General features: G+C 43.9%; 1 protein-coding gene across 1 annotated transcript in view; it reads left to right on the top strand.

Moving 5' to 3' along the window:
• The first annotated feature begins 203 nt into the window (after positions 1-203).
• The window catches only part of LOC143336102 (clavesin-2), a 32,717-nt gene continuing 15,964 nt past the window's right edge, over positions 204-16,956 (top strand). Inside the window, exons 1-2 of the mRNA XM_076755997.1 lie at positions 204-1,710; positions 4,162-4,336. Of these exons, the coding sequence (XP_076612112.1) occupies positions 1,322-1,710; positions 4,162-4,336 (564 nt within the window). The 5' untranslated portion in view covers positions 204-1,321. The remainder of the gene's footprint in view (positions 1,711-4,161; positions 4,337-16,956) is intronic.

The raw sequence follows: 16,956 nt of genomic DNA, 5'->3' as shown, positions 1-16,956 counted from the left end.
TGACATGCAGCTGAAAATGGTCCACAAAAATGATTCAGCAGCTAAAAACCCTCAAACTTCTGCCGCTGTAAAGAAAACTGAGCAGAAAAATGAAAGTGAGGCCCCTAATTTTGCCTCAGGCCTCCATCATCCAGGGTCCACCCCCACCTTCATCCCTCCAGCGTTTCACATTTCTCCCTTCATCTTCCATCCCTCCTCCCCTCACTGCTCCTTCAGCATCCTTTCTCCATCCACTCTCCCGCTATTCTCCATCTCTCTGCCACCTTTCCCTCTCTCCCCTCCATCCGTCGCCTTTTCATCTGACACTCCACCCCCTCCTCCCACCTCCCTCCCTCCCTTCCCCCCCGCCGGTGGCGTCCATACACCGACCGGAGCGCAGACTCTCTTGTTGTCAGTCACTTTCCCAGCGAACAGACGGCAGCAGCGGCAGCAGCAGGAGGAGCGGAGACGGTAATCCCCCCCGGTCCACCCCACCCTCTCCGAAACCCACTAACTGGTGGCAGGAGGGGAACAAAACCTCGCGGGACACCTGTGCTGCTGGAGACCCCTTTCTGGCTTTGTGAAACATGATTTAAGATTTAAATTCACACCCAAATTGTGGATGTTGACGGGAAGCAGAGATGCTTGAGACGGAGACGTAGACGCGGAAACAAGCGGCCAAATCTGCCTCGATTGACGGTGACGGAGCGGTCGGCGGCACCACCAGCGGCAGCACCAGCAGCAGCAGCATCAGTCGGTCGGCGGATGGAGATGCGTTGTGAAGGCGGAGGGATGATGATGATGATGATGATATAGCAGGTGCTGCAGGGTCGTGCCGCATTGCCTGGCCGCCGCGAGCGACGCCGGGGAGACGGTGATGCTGTCGTCGTCATTGTGCCACAGACAGAGAGAGAAAGAGAGGAGAGGCTTTGACATGGAGGGAAGCGGCTGTTCGTCGGCTCTGAGCTCAGGCCGCCCGGATCAGCAGGTTGGATTTACCGCCTGAAGCCTGGAGGACCTGAGTCATGCTCTACAGGGTGGAAAAATCACAATAAAGTTGAATTCTTGAACGTGGAACTGAGTGTTTCTGTGCGTAAAAGTGAATGGCCCATATGATGATAATGCATCACAGGAGCATCATAGCAGCAGCGTCTGTGCCAGTTCAGGGTGGATTACGTCTACAGAGCAGCAGGCCTCCATCTGAAGTCAGCTTCTGATCAGGAAGCCATCAAGAAAATCAGCTGATATACTTCACCCTGTTGCTGGAGGTTACATTTACTCTGTTGTTTCGCTGGAAGCTGGTGCGGTGTGGTCCCCCGTGGAGGGACAGCTGTTGCGAAAGATGACTCACTTACAGGCTGGCCTCTCTCCAGAGACCCTGGAGAAGGCCAAGGTGGAGCTGAAGGAAAACCCGGAGACTTTACACCAGGACATCCAGGAGGTCCGGGACATGATCATCACCCGGCCCGACATTGGTTTCCTCAGGACAGACGACGCGTTTATCCTCAGATTCCTCCGGGCGAGGAAATTCAACCACTTCGAGGCGTTTCGGCTGCTGGCACAGTATTTTGAGTACCGACAGCAGAACTTGGACATGTTCAAGAACCTAAAAGCCACGGACCCGGGCATCAAGCAGGCCCTGAAGGACGGTTTCCCCGGCGTGCTCTCCAATCTGGACAGATACGGCAGGAAAATACTGGTCCTGTTCGCAGCCAACTGGGACCAGAGCAGGTAAAGAGGAGGCAGAGGGGTGGGCTGCTGCTGGTGGGCTGTGAAGTCAGTGATTATGTTATCTGATCAGACATACAAAGAGAACCAGGACACAGAGAACAAAAGAGAGTCACTGCTTTAAAATCCAATCTAAGTCAATGGAGTTTGGTACAGAGCTCTCCATTCAGCACCACAAAATCACTGAAAACAAGAAATGAACTCATCTCTCTCATTAATCAACTGTGTAACGTGGCCAAAAGTATGTGGACACCCAAACAATACAGCCACAAGCATTAAACTTGTGGTAAAACAGCCTCCACTCTTCTGGTTTCAGTCTTTCCACCAGATTTTTGAAGCTGGCTGCAGGAATTTGCTGCCATTCAGACAGAAGAGCATCACTGAGGTCCAGCTGATGCTGGGTCACCAGGTCTGGCTCACAGTTGATGTCCCAGATCAGCTCAAAGGTGTTGGATGGGGTTGAAGTCGAGGCTCTGTGCAGGCCAGTCAAGGTCTTCCGAAGTAAACTGGGTCAAGTCAAGTTCATTTTATTCATCACAATATCTGCCTCAAAGGGCTTTACAATCTAAATAATATACAAAGCCCATTGTCCTGTTATGCAAAATTTAGATACAGAACAAAATGCCCCTTCAGTGGGAGAAAGGAAGAAAACTTTAGAGGAGCGAAAGAGGAGGAATATTCTCCAGAGACATGTGATAGAAGTGCAAAGTAGACAGAAAGAGTGGTAGTCAAAGGGCACTATGGAGAAACACAGTGACTACTAAAACCATGTGTGTGGGCCTGGCTTTGTGCACAGGGGTATTATCATGTTAAAACAAAAAAATAAAAAAAGACTCCCTCAAACTGTTTCCTCAAAGCTGGAAGCACACGGTCATCTAAAATGATCATCGTCTGCTGCAGAAGTTAGATTTCTCTCAATCTTCAGTCCAAACAATGAAAAATAGCTTCAGACCAGAAGGCACAATGTGTGTCCACATACTTTTGGCCATGTGGTGTTCTTATTGTATAGGGAAACAAACGTTAGCAGGTCTGAGGAGTTTACACCTTTTTACCTGATAAACCATTGACAGCATTGTTCACCTGCCACATGCTGTATGTCACTGACTAGTTCCACCTTGTGCAGCAGGTTGAGAACCACTGATTTAAACTGCACACTGTTGCTCATCATGTCGACCGTAAATACTCGTTGTGCAGAGTACCTGTAGTCACTGCTGTCAGATAATGTCTCTGTAGAGGTTGACCAGAAGTGGAGTTTTAAAAGCCGATATATCACCAGTAGTTTGGAGTTTGGAGGTTCAGCTTTTCCTTCTAAAATAAAGTGTGAATTCAAATTGCTCATGCAGTAATATGACTGCTGGAAGTCCCTGATCTGGATCAGCCTCATTACTTTCCATCGTGAGTTCAAAAGTTTGTTATTTAATCAGGTTTAGTAAAGGGGGTAAATCTGCAGACATCTTTCTTTTTGTTTGAGATACGAGATGATCCAGTGGGTCACAGCTTGTTCAGAGAGTCCGGCGCTGATGCCTTTCTCTCTCATATGAGACGTCACAGCCGGCAGCGGCTCAGGTTTAGTACCCAGGCTCAGGTTAAATAAGGCAGAAATAAGACTTGGCTTTGTTTGGCTTTAATAAGGAGTCGGTGCTGGTTTCTGTTTCATGAGCAGAGTCTGTAGAGATTTTGACCTTTTCTCATCTCGCAGTTCAATTCAGGAACAGCAGATTATCCACATAAAAGTGTCGCTGGGCCTGATTATAGAGCTGAATTAATTTTATTGTGTATCTGATATAAAAAATATGGGCAACAAGAATCATTGTGGAGCCGTCCAGCTCTGACCTGATTCTTCTAGAAAATGTAGGTCCAACAAAGCCATCGTGTGATCAGGAACTATGAGCCATGAGTTTCTCCTCTCTGAACATGAATCATTAGCTTGCTTCATGTCAGGCTTGTTTTCCTTGTCTTCATTCTTGTATTTGGCAAATTTCAGAAATAATTTCTTATAGTAGTTCCATGTATACTTATACCGTAGCTGCAGTAGACTCAGTTTATCAAACAAGATAACGAGGCTGAAAGCAAACAGGAAAAAACACGACTGTTGAGTCGGACGGTAAAGTATCCGAGGTATCAGCTGGATGAAAACCCAATGAGGCAGCAAACAGCGTGACGAGCGGCACCAGCAGCCACACGGTCACAGCTGAAAGCAGCTTTAACATGCAGCACAAACAGCCAGCAGTCACATTTCAGCTCCTCCACAATCATCTGCTGACACACAGTGACCGGCTGGGAAGACCTCGGGATTAATTCAAGACTAAATGACACAGAAAGGACGGTTACGAGTGAATTCTACTGACAAGCTGTGGCTGAAAGATGCAGTTTTCACCACTTTCAATCAGAATTATTATCTTCTCTTCCTGTTCTTTTGGCTGGAAAATAAAAATGCTGTTCCGTTGTTCTCAGATACACGTTTGTGGACATACTGAGGGCGATCCTGCTGTCACTGGAGTCTATGATAGAAGATCCAGAGCTGCAGGTCAACGGCTTCATCCTCATCATCGACTGGAGTAACTTCACCTTCAAGCAGGCGTCCAAACTGACTCCCAGCATGCTGCGGCTGGCCATCGAGGGGCTGCAGGTAAGACCCTCGCTGTCGCAGGCTTTGTGGATGTTGCTGTGGGGGGCTTGTGGATGGGTGGGCTTTGATATCGGAGGCTGTGATCTTTCCCAAACTCTTAACGAGAAGTCAAACATCACAGCCATACAGGAGGTTAATGACATCAAAGCAGATATCTACAGTTTCTAATTGTTTGTCATTTTCCGACTTTGTCACACGACTGTGTACTTTATCAGAGCCAATCTGAGGATTTGCTCTTTTTCTCTGGTTTAATTGTACATTGAATATCTTATTGATTGCAAAATGAGAGCTCTGAAGACGTCACGTTGGCATTTTGGGAACTTGTTACAGTCATTTCTCTTTCTGGCATTTTCAAGAGTAAAGAATTTGTCAGTGAATTGAAAATACAATCAACAGATTAATTGATTTTGAAAATAAATGTTAGCTGCAGCTCAACACCATAAAGTTTCCCAGTTTGATCTTAACATTGAGAAATTGTGTCTTTACAAAGATATTTTAGCTGAGGGAGAAGCTAAATCCTGGGCCTGACTTGACTCTGAAGGACTGTTTTTCATTTTCTGACAGTGGCAGAACAAACCTCCAGCTCCCTTCCCATCAGCCACTGCGCTGAAAATGTTCCACTTAAGAACAAGTCAAGCACCGTGTTAAAGCTGTGAGCTTGTTTAAAGAGCAATGGGAGGAATAATGACATTTCCATTTTGATTACACGCTGCTGGGTGGTTTTGTTCAAGGCTCGTTTGGCAGGTAGATGATGCAAAAAAAAAAAAAAAAAAAAGTCATTTTTAGTGGTTGTCAGTTTGGTTTTCTTTGGTTCTCGCTTTCTCAAATGAGATTTGGTATTTCGGGGGGAGACGCAGACATGAAATGAATGTGACAGTTCTCATTAGATTTGTATCTGAGCACTGAGGAGTGTTCGCGGCGCGAACATGCATCAGTGTTCTCGGCCATCAGAGCACCTTTAACATCATTATTGAAATGAGTTACAAGAAAAAAGGCTCACAGGCAGAGTGCAGCTGTCCTCTGACGTCCTGCCAAACCCGTGTGTGTTTGTCTGTCTGTGTGTGTGTGCGTGTGCACACCTGTGCTTGCTACATAGTGAGGACCGGAACAAGTTTTTTACCAAGTGAGGACATTTGGAATGTGAGGACATTTTGGTCTGTCCTCACAAAGTCAAAGGACTGTTTGAGGGTTAAGACCTGGCTTTAAAGGTTAGATTAGAATTAGGTTTAGGTAAAGGGTTAAGGTAAGGCATTTTTTTTATGAGGGTTAAGGTTAAGGGGCTACACAGCGCATTAAGTCAACGAGTGTCCTCACAAAGACATAAGTACAAGTATGTGTGTGTGGCCACGTTTTGCTCATGTTGCGGGGACATCTGTTTACACAGTCACACTGTGACACAGGATTCCTAATGGGGACAAAACACTTGTCCCCCCATAATGTAAATCATTAAATTTTATGGTGAAGACTTGGTTTAAGGTTCAGGGAACGTCTCCAGGAAATCAACGTAAGTCAATGTAATTCCCCTAGAAGTGATGGAAATGTGTGTGTGTGTGTGTGTGTGTGTGCATGTGTGTGTGTGTGTGTGTGTGTGTGTGTGTGTGTGTGCAGTGCTGTTATTGCTTTCTCAACATCCTTGTGAATCATCTGCCAATTTTTGCTGGGCTCCATCAGTCAAAGTGAAATCTAAGGGGAAGTGTTTCCAGGGGGAAGTGTTGAGTGAGACGCAGCGTGGTCTAAAAGATTATCTGATGTGCTTGTGATGGGTGCCAAACTGTCAACGTTGCTTTCCTTGAATTTTACACTTAATTTACATCCAATATTTTTGTTTTAAAGATGACAAAAATAAGAGGAGGAAATCTTATCCTTGAGGGTAAAAGAAAGTGATGATAATTCTGAGGCTTTTTCGAGTATTTCATCTTTCACATTTCAAATTTCTTCCTTTAGCAAACACAAATATCATAGTTTCAGAATGAGTTTCTCAAAAAATGCTAATTGAAACTGGATCCGCACCAAACCTGGTTATGATTGTGAAGATGTTTTAACAGTAATGCTGGATATCAAAGTTTATTAAGTAAGTTTTATTAGTTATTTGGTACGAAGTGACACCAAGAACTGTCAAGTTGCAAGTGGAAATAATTAGTTCAATTTTATTAGAGTTACAAGAGTTTTGCATCAACAAAGTACCCTAATTTTTCTTGTAAGACAGTGATAATGATTTTATCTATGAATGGCTGCTCAGTTGAAAAAGATCAGATCATCACTGCATCAGGAGACAAATCAAGACTGCATTTTAAATTAGGAGGGTCTGTCCGTTTCACCCAGACCTGCTGTCTACAGCTGTGTTGTGTTAAAGCATTTCTTTATCCGTTAGACATTTGCCAGGACAAATGTTATAAATATTTAAAATTGTTTATTGTCTTCTTCTTCTTCTTGTACTGTTTATCCTGATGTATGTAGTAAAATAAAACAGGAACCCACTCTTGGAAACACTGCTCCATAGTGGGGTTCCTTTAAAGGTCCGGTGTGTTGGATGTGTTGGAGTCAGGCATAAATATGGACTCAGTCGTCGTGACGTTAATCAGTTGATTCAATGTTATTTTATTATCGCCAGGCCTTCTGGATCTCTGGCCTTTTTTAGAATGATTCCACAAAAATACTTCAATAAACGAAATAAGTGTAAATCAATATTAAAATAAATATATCTCAACATGAGCAGGATACTTTTTCCCACTTCCTCCACATTCTGTGGACAAACATTAGTCCTCTGCAGTGTCAGCACACAGTTTTGATTTCTTCCTCCTCCTTTTTAGGCTGAGGGAACAGCTGCAGACGCAGGCCAGTGTATCACTGCGACGAGTCCATATACGACACATTTGTGATGGCTCTCCAGACACAGATTAGAGCCTGAATTATTGATGGGAGCTATTAGCTGAGCCCTGAGTCATTCCCAGCTCTGCAACTGCTCACACAAATGGCCGCTCATCATTTTGTGTAAAAAGTGGAAGACGGAAGCATAATAGGCTGATTTGATTTGCTTGACAAATAAAATGCATAAAACACTTTAGTGAAATCATCAAGATGGCAACAAATAAATACTTATTTTCTTTATTGTCAACAAATCCCATAAAAAGACCAAAACCAACAAAGTGCTAACAGGTACCACCAAAACTAGTATCTGTGTATCAAAGTCTGATATATTTGATTTCTCTGTGATCCAGAAACCATTAAAATCACACCGGCTGACGTTCACCTTCAGGACCTCGCTGTGGTCCTGAAGGACACCGTTATTCTCTCAGGAATGCATCTGCCATAAAGATACTCCCAGCACCATCATGAACATAAACAACCAACATGGCTGCTGTTAGCACTCACAGCTGTCAAGCTAGCGTGCTAGCATTGGGACATTTTGGCTGCACTTTCTCTCCAGTCTTTGCAGCTAGCTTGCTGTAGCTTAAGCAATTTGTCTGCCTCACCTTGAGGAAGACTCTGGTCATGTGCAGTTAGTGTGTGTGCAGGTAGGCAGGCACGTAGGTAGACAGACAGGTAAGCTGTCCAATCATTCCAATCAGACAGAATGAAATGATTGGATGGGCGTATAACAGGCACATTTGGTTATTCATTGCTTTTTGGACATTTTCAACAATTATAATTAAATATAACCTTAACTGAGAGGCTAACCCAGGCTGTGGGCACTGTTAGGTATATGCTTCCTATGTAACAAAGTTTATCTGTATCATCCCTAAAGAAACTAATATATAGGTTAATCAACTGCAATCACATTCAACATTAAAGTTTCACCCTGTGTACAGTATGTGAGAATAGTGGAGCTGAGTCATTCCCACACACAAACACACACACACATCTAAATATTTTAAAACAGACGCAGTGAGTCACTCCAGTCTGAGCAGGTCTGGGTACGAATCTGAAAACCAGTAAGTGCTTTAGAGCAGCTGAGTCAGACTCGTGCGCAGGGCGGCTGGACGCAGTTTCTTCTACACGAACGTTTGGTGGCTGATTTTCAGTGAACACATCACTCAGTGAACTTCTGTGTGCATCAGCAGCTTCATATCTGCCGCTGCCGTCCTTGTTTCTCTTTGTTTCCACAGAGTTTTCGCGGCTCAGTGCTGGATGAGCTGATGTCTGTATGAACCGACAGCAGTGTGACAAACGACAAGCAATTACACTTTAAACAAACATGCAAAATGTTCCATTATCCAGAGAAACTTACCAATATCAGTCTTAAAACTTGTCACATTTTGTTCATATTGGCCCAGAAAGTTGAGTTTAACTAACTTTTTATTCAACTATATCGATTTAATTCTTAAAATAAGCCACTCTGTCTGTGACCATTTATTTGGGATGTTAGTGTGACCAACATTGAATCCACTTTTCACATTTGTTTCTTATCAGCTGGAAAAGAGTTTAAACATGTGACCAATGAAGACGAGTTACCCTGAAATCAGTTGAAGAATCAAATTGTGCCTGACGGTATTATTTATCCCCAATAAGGAAAAATCAGATTTAAACATCCTGAACTAAGATGCCATTCTTAAATTTTCTGCAGTTTAAGAAGTCAGAAGCCTCTTTTGATGTTTCTCTTTATCTTTGCCTGCTCTGAGTCATCTGCTGTCTTTTGTCTCGTCCTCCATGTTTATGTTGCTCAGACAGCCTCAATTGTGATTTCCTCTTTGTCAAGGCAACCATGACAATGTTAGCTTTGAGCAAATACAAATAGCATGTAGGCCACATGCCCTGGGATCCACATTTGTAGAACAGTATGCTGTGCACATCACAGCAGAAGTAGGACTGGCAGCCTGGATCCCTGCTGGTGCCTCCTGGAGGGCTCGATGGGTATTACACTCTGAATATGATTGTTTGTTTTTCTTTGGATTATTTTTGGAGCATTTGTACCTTTAAGTGTGTCAGAGGCAGAATGTGAGCAGGGACAGATAATAAGGACTCTGGCTGGGTTTGAACTTGGACCGCTGTGGTTTACTGTTGCAGAGAATTAACAATATACTGACACTTCTGTACTTGGAGTCTCGACAGCAATGAGGCTAAAAATTTGCCCTGAATGTCTCACTAGCTATTAAGGGTGACAGCATGTCTGTTAGATTAAGAGGTACTTTGTGGAGAGTGTGACGCTGGAGGGAAGCTCTTGGAGATGTGAAGGGTTGATCCTATGGGGAGCGTGACTGTCGAGGCAATCAGCTTGATCAATCTTGGTTTCATTGTGCAGCAACAAGACAACAGCAGGAGTCCTCAGAAGATCTGAAAACATTAGGATTCATCCTTTGGGAACCACAAAGCAGGAAGATGCAGATACATCCAGTTTCATATCACTGCAGACTTTTAACCATGAGTACCATGTAGTACGTACTGTACAATACTACTCCAGTATTACTAAACCAGCTCGGCACAGTTTCTAATGCATGGAGAAGCTGAAACCTCCGACCGATCATCAGAGAACCAGATCTTTGATCATTCACATCATTAATCACGTCAAACAACAGCTGATCTGGCAGAAGTGCGGCCTGGTTCTAAAATTAGACGGAGGGAGACTAAACTCAGGCTGAGTCTATGTAGTGTCAGCTCTGCTTTAGGAATAATCCTCTGGGTGCCATGAATGTCTTTGGTTGTAAGTATGTCTGGTCTTTGTCAGGATACAGTATTCTGCTCTGGACCATCTGCTTTACATTGAAATCTTTTATCTCCACTACAGGGAAGGAAGAAAAATTCTGTTTCCTGTAGTTTTTTGCTTTGATTTATATCTGAAAACAGTCAAATCTAATGGGAAGAACTCAGAATTGGACCCAACGGAGCTGTGTGTCCTTAAGTTGACCGTCTCTATAGTCCTGCTCTTAATGTGCTGCCTGATTGTTTGTGCCACAGACTTCATTGTCTGCAGCTTGTGTGCTTCTCCCTCTCTGACAGTACAGAACGGGCCCCATTTTCCCACTTAGGTTTCTTTACACTTTGAGACAAGACATTATATTAAGGAGGTGAGACAGTGTGCAGGCTGGGATACAAACCCATCCAGTCATAATCCTCCAGGATTACAATGTTAGAGACGGATTAAGGTTTCATGTCTCAGAACCTTCTTTTCAAAAGTCTAAAAAAGTCTGAACTGTGCGTAAAACCGAAATAAAAGCAGAACGCAGTCATTATTAACAGTTTTACTGCATGTTCCTGAGGCCACTAATTTATACACTCATGTGTTCACAAAGTGGAGAACCTCATGCCGTCCTTGCAACAACACACATGACCGTTGGACAGTACCAGCGATAGGTCGCACCTTTGTTGTCACGTTGTGAAAGGTATCAAAACGACGTGGTTAGCTTTAGTTAGCTTTAAATCACTGTGGTTAAAATGAGTGCGTTACTGTTACGTACGTTAAGTTAAAATAAGTCAGCTGTCTCCTGGATCAAAGTCCTCTTTTTGTTTGACCCTCCTCCAAATGTGGACTTTCTTGCTCTTTATACTCCGTCACCTGACTTCCTCCTTTGCTCCCATCATAATAACTACAGCCACTAGAGGTCGCTGCCTCACAGTTGCCCGTCTTAGCTAAAAAACAAGCTGTGTATGTACAAAAAACAATGAAGCTGGTGAGGCATTTGTACTGTTTTCAAGTGAGTGCCTTTTTTTCGGGGCTTTTGAGGCAAAGTTGGCCGATTTTAAGACACTGAAATTAAGCAGCCACTCCAGTTTCAGCTCAGGCCAGAATATTTCATGGTTCCGTCGAGCCGTTTCAGGGAACACGAACTCTTTTAAACCATCGGTGCAGTACAGAGGAAGATGAGACCACACAGCTCACACAATCTGCTTTCCTCCTGAATGCTTTTTAAGCATCTCGGCTGTGCATCGATCGGCTTTTTCTTTGGAGATTTTTTGTTTTCATACAATATTTTTGTTGTTGTTTCCTTTTGCCACTGGATTTAAATCTCACTGTTAACCTTCCTTTGAATTTAGCACCACAGGTACATTTTTTTACATACTCATGACATTCAGGACACAAATTAAAACAGCATAAAAGCATTAAAATGGTCATTAAAGAATGTTTTTCGGTTATAAACTGTTTGCAGTGTTTTTATGACTATAAATTAGTGACATAAGCTTTATTACACTTGTTTGTTATGCTTGATGTTTTCATCCAGGCTGTTCATCTTCGAGCTGTCTGCACACGCTGGACGTGGACTTCAGCAGTCGTATAGACATCTTGTCTCTTGAGATCGGAGATGTGAATCAGGTCATTAAGGTGATCTGTCACAGTCTGACACCATCTGACCTCAGATCAGCTACCTGCTCCTCTGTGAGGAATGAGCTGTCCTGAGTCTCTGACAGATGACTGACTGTACAGCTGCTGACAGTCTGTGGACTCAACGCTGCAGCTGCATGTGTGAAACCTGCATTTAAAGCTGCAGTTCATGTCTTAATGATGTGACTAGAGCAGCGTTCTTACATCTGTCTGTTCACAGGATTTGGCTCAAATCTGGTGACAGATTGACTCAGGAATCAGCTGATTGGATTTGATCTGGATCCAGGATTTTGTTCTGGTCAGACCTCTGAACGTTCCTCTTTGAAAAGGCCAACATATGCGACTTCTTAGCAGGCTGACAGCAGGAGTCATATTCCTGCTCTTTGTACGAACATGAGGTTCAATCTTAATTAAATAAAGCCGAACAAAGCTGATGGCATCACGGTTACATAAAAGCATTGTTAATCTTCACGTGACACGGTGTCTAGGAGCCGAGAGTCCAGTCCAAATGGTATTAAATCTAATGGAGTTGGTTCTGTAGCTGCTCCTCAGCTCTGTGTCAGAGTTGGATGGATGGATGAACTCTCGGCTCTGGTGCATCATGGAAATCTGTTTTTCCAGCGGACAGAAAGCGTGAAGTGCAGAGAAAATGTACGGCTGCTCGTTTCTCACCGTTGTTTGCTGCAGCCTCGTGCTGCTGCAGCGACGGCGTTCTCTTCAGGAGAAGAGTTCAGGCCCAGTCAGTGTCCCACAGGTCTGTCTGCAGTTTTAGACCCGTGAAGACCTCTAAGACACGCTGGACCGCGTGGTTTTAAGTGTGGATGCGCTAATTTGAATCTCTCTCCTGATAATCTGCAGATCTGACACTATTTTCTTCTCAAACCTAAAATCGGTGTAATCCTACCTCACTGTGTGGAGCTCTTCAGTAACACAAAGCCGTAACTTCACAAATCATTTCTCAAAAGATTGATTGGAGCTTTCAGAGCCGCTCTGCTTTATCAAGCTTTGTTATCTGTATAATAGAATCTGTTTTGTTCTGCAACCCTTCAACATGACTTCCCAACAGAAAGTGCAGGAAATTTGCTTTTAGATGTCTGTGCTCATGTTAGCTAACTTGATGAGTCAGCTGCAGCTGAGTAAAGAACTGACTGTCATGTCGATCTGTCGTATTGATAACTGATGGGCTTTAAATGATTTGACAGATCAGATAAAATTTTAGCAGTAACGAGGAAAAGTTGACCTGAGCTCGGCTGCTCCGGCCCTTATCTCTGCTGTGGTTGGATGGATTCATGCTCCCTGCAGGATGAACCCTGATGAGTTTCATAACATGACAACTTTTCATGTTTCTGTTTCGACGGAGCAAATGTCAATCAGACGACAAACAGTCCTCCAAAGTGAGATTCCTCGTCTGTTCCAACGCGTTCGGGCCTTAATGAACACTTGTCCTCTTGTAATTACACGATGCCCTTTCAGCTGACATCTTGACCTTTTCTTAGACCTCCAATTTCACTTCGCCGTTCCAGTGTTGAAAAAGCGAGCATGAAAGGAAGTGGACTCATTGATTTAGTCATCTTCCTTTAACGCTGTGAGGGTGCAAATGACTCAACACTGACGAAAAAGAGAATCATACAGAAGGAGGTGAAGTTCACACGTCCTTTTCTGCTTTCTCTCTCCTCCTCCTCCTCCTCCTCCTCCTCTCTGTCTCCTCTGGACTCCTTTTGTTTTCTTCGCCCTCCCCCTCTCTCCTCAACAACATCATCATCCTCCCCTTCCCCCTCATGCCCCCCCTCGCTCTCTCAGTGCAGTCACTCGGTCATTGTTCAGCTGCTCGGTGAGTTTATTTGCTGAAAATCTGCAGCTTGTTTGTTTAAAAATGAGCTCAATAATCACACCGAATCGCAGCTTTTGAATAATAAATCATTACCGGCAGCAGTTATTTCTACAGAAGCAGAAAACCAAAAATAGTTACAAAATCCTCCAGAAGTCTTTAAAATCTCTTTGCTGCTGTTTGTTTTTCGTCTTGTTGAACCTTGAAGAAGCATCATCGTCTTCATCAGCAGTCAGGTGGATGACACAGTGTGCTTCGTCCTACCCCCCCCCACCCCCCCACCTCTCCTGGCTTCCTCTACCTCCCCCGGCTCCCTCCCGCTGCATCCCACCCTCGCCACGTTGCCACAGCAACATGTCGGACCGCCGCGCTATCTGCTCTGCCCTCTCCTCCAGATGGGCTCCCTTTTGTTGTGCTCGTGTGTGTTTGTGCGCAGACAGAAACACATTTCTTCATCTCGCTCTCGTCTTCCTCCAAGATGCTCGCGGGCGGCTGCTCAGCCGGTCAGTGAATGCATCACAAAACACTGTAAATGTATTCTGTGTTTGTGTAAATGTGTGATGAATAATTAATAGTGTAACGGTCAATACTGAATAAACATTATACACACACAATACTGTAATACTGAAAAGTAAAAAACTAGTTCCTCTACTTTTAAAGGTCCAGTCTGTCGGATTTAGAGGGACCTGTTGGCAGAAATGGAAGAGTAATATAAAATATTCATAGTTATGTTCTCATGAGTTTATAATCACCTGACAAACTATAATTGTATTTGTTAAATATTTGTGCCACCAACAGGTCAAATTTTTCACTTTTCCAGTAAAATATCTCAACATCAACTGGAGGGATTGGCCCTAAATCTTGAGCCGATGGTCGTAGTTCCCGGAGGATGAATCTAATTGACTTTGGAGCGCCACCGTCTGGTGAAATGTTTAATTTGTCTAATATTAAAAAACAAACGCCTGTAAAAACAATGACTTTCCCAGCAGCCTCAGCTGTAGTTTGTTTAGTGCAAATTAACAAATGGTAGCGCGCTAACAGGCTAAAAAGAGATGGTAAACATTGATAGCATTGTCATGTTGAGCATGTTAGCATTAGCTAACTTTTCCGTTCATGTCTTTCAGCTGATTATATGCACATTTTATTTACAGCTTGTTCTGTTTCACCCATTTAGACAAAAATATCAAGTAACGCTGGTTAAACAAGGTTCTTACTTTGGATAATTATGTATTTTCACATTTTTCTGACATTTTAAACACTAAATGATCACTTGTTTAAAAAAAATAACAATTAGCACATTAACCAGTGGTGAAAAAGTTGAAGCTGCAGTGAAACCATTTTATCGCTGTCTGTGTCAACATTACTTGATCTGCCTTTCGATGAGAGCGCGTTCGTCCCTTTTCAGAGGCTGAATTCTGGCAGACATTTAGAGCACATTAACATATACAGTAGCACAGCTGCAGCCGCTGACGCTCTCTGTGGATTTACTCTGCATTAGCTTTGTTACGTAACAAACAGACACCTCCAGAATAAGTGGGACTCCTGAGAAAACTGTGCCAACACAAAACACATGAAACACATTTTGACCTACTGCATCTTCTCCGGCAGCAGATTTTAATTCTTTAGGAGGCTGAAACGAAGCTGTCTGATATCTGAACATTATTCTAACCCTCCTCCTTCTTATCGTCAGCGAGTATAATAAATGATAAAAGCTTTCTAAGCACCCTATAATTTGGCTTTTTTATCTAAAGCAGCATAATTAAGACAGCAAGTTCATTACAGGCTTTAAAGGAGGAAATGGGTTTAAGTGTTTATTACCTTTTATTTCATTAAATATAACCAAGTCTCGCGTGAGGAAACATCATTTTGCTCCCAGTTCACCTGCTGCTGATGGCCTGTAAACAGGAAGTGGAGCTGTTGTAAATAAACAGGCTCTGACCAGGTTTGTCTTAACAAACGCTGAACTGTTTCCTCTCCGTCTTTTATCTGTCGGCTGCAGCTGGACGCCGACAGCCGCCGTCTCTGCCACTTCAATAAAATAGATTACTCAAGGTTTGACTGATATGAGGTTTGAAGCTGGTTCAAAAAGACGCTGCCAACAGCTGATATCCTCTGCCAACATTCAGGATCTGTTTGTTCCTGAATTCTGTTTGTTTGCTGAAAGAGTCTTCACCCGGAGACAACAGCATCGGTCAAACGCTGAGGAAGACCTCTCAGCTGAATTTCAGGACTCGGTCCTTCCTGCTTCAGGAATCATGACGCAGTGATGTAACGGGCCAAATCCGTCCTCTGTCCCCGCGTGTCTCCGCCTCCATCGCTCTGTGAGTTTGGCAGGAAGACAAAATCTGCTGAGCTTCAGCCCACAATCTGGACTCTCAGGTCAGCTGCACCAAACGCACACAGGATGGACGAGAGGCGGCGACCTGGTGGCGTTGGCGAATCCTGTAATAAATGAAAACAAGTCTTTCTCGTTCCTGGAGTCGTTGAGATGTCCTCCGAGCAGACAGAGTCCTTAATTACCAGTGAAACCCCTGAAAGCTCTGGAGTGAAGGACACAGTGTTCAGGTTAGCAGGAAGTTCAAGAACTTGACAGTTTGGTTAACTGTCTCACACACACACACAAACACACACACACACACACACACACACACACACACACACACACACACAGAGCTCAGTTTGTCAGTCGGAGAGAAACTTCACGTCTCCGCTTCCTTCCTTCGCAGAGCTCCTGAGCGAAGTTGCAGTATTTTAATAACCTGCAGAGGCTGCAGTTTAATTGGTGTGACCTTCACTGTCAGCGTGACTCTCGAGCAGGAAGGAGCCTGTGAAGTAACCGTGAACGCCTCAGATGAGTGTTTTACCGTCGCTTTGCGTGTGGAAAACCTGCTGTTTCCTGCTGTCGACAGGACCAGAGCTGCAGTCAGGAACGATTCAGAGATAAGCTCTAATTACTTCATTTTAACTTCTGGATTAGTGTATTTTGGCATATGTTGCTGTTCCTCCAGCCTGCGCTGATCTGCTCTGATTATGTGCACCTGGTGCTGTTTACCTGTTCAATTAGTTTGGACTTGTGACCTCTGAGTCTTCGCACGCAGGAAGACGTGGAGGGAAACGTTGGCGCTTGTTGTCCAAAGAGAAAAGATCCAGTTTACACACTTCAGCATGAATCTCAGCGTTAACGTTTATGTTGTTGAAAGATGATACGGAGAACAAAGGCTGCTGGGTACCATCATCATCATCCTCATCACGAGCAACAATAGAGCGTGTAGGCGACGGTGGTCTTGGTTATAATGATAGCTGTTGTTGCTGCTGTTTCTTTTGTTCTGTGGATCAGCTCAGCTCTCACACTGTCACAAACTGCCCTCCTCACACCTCCGAGCACATCAGCGCGAACGCAGCTCGCCTTCATGCACTCAGACGTGCGAGGCTCAGCTCCTCATATCGATAACGACAGTCCATACATCACAGCAGCTGCTTCCTCTCCATATCAACTTATTTTCCTTTGGTCTCGTGTTTTTCTTGTCAGGTTCTTTG

Source organism: Chaetodon auriga, chromosome 18, assembly GCF_051107435.1.
Source record: "Chaetodon auriga isolate fChaAug3 chromosome 18, fChaAug3.hap1, whole genome shotgun sequence".
NCBI classification, from domain to species: Eukaryota; Metazoa; Chordata; class Actinopteri; order Chaetodontiformes; family Chaetodontidae; genus Chaetodon; species Chaetodon auriga.
Note: the sequence above shows the minus strand (reverse complement) of the source record. Positions and strands in the feature narration are given on the sequence as shown.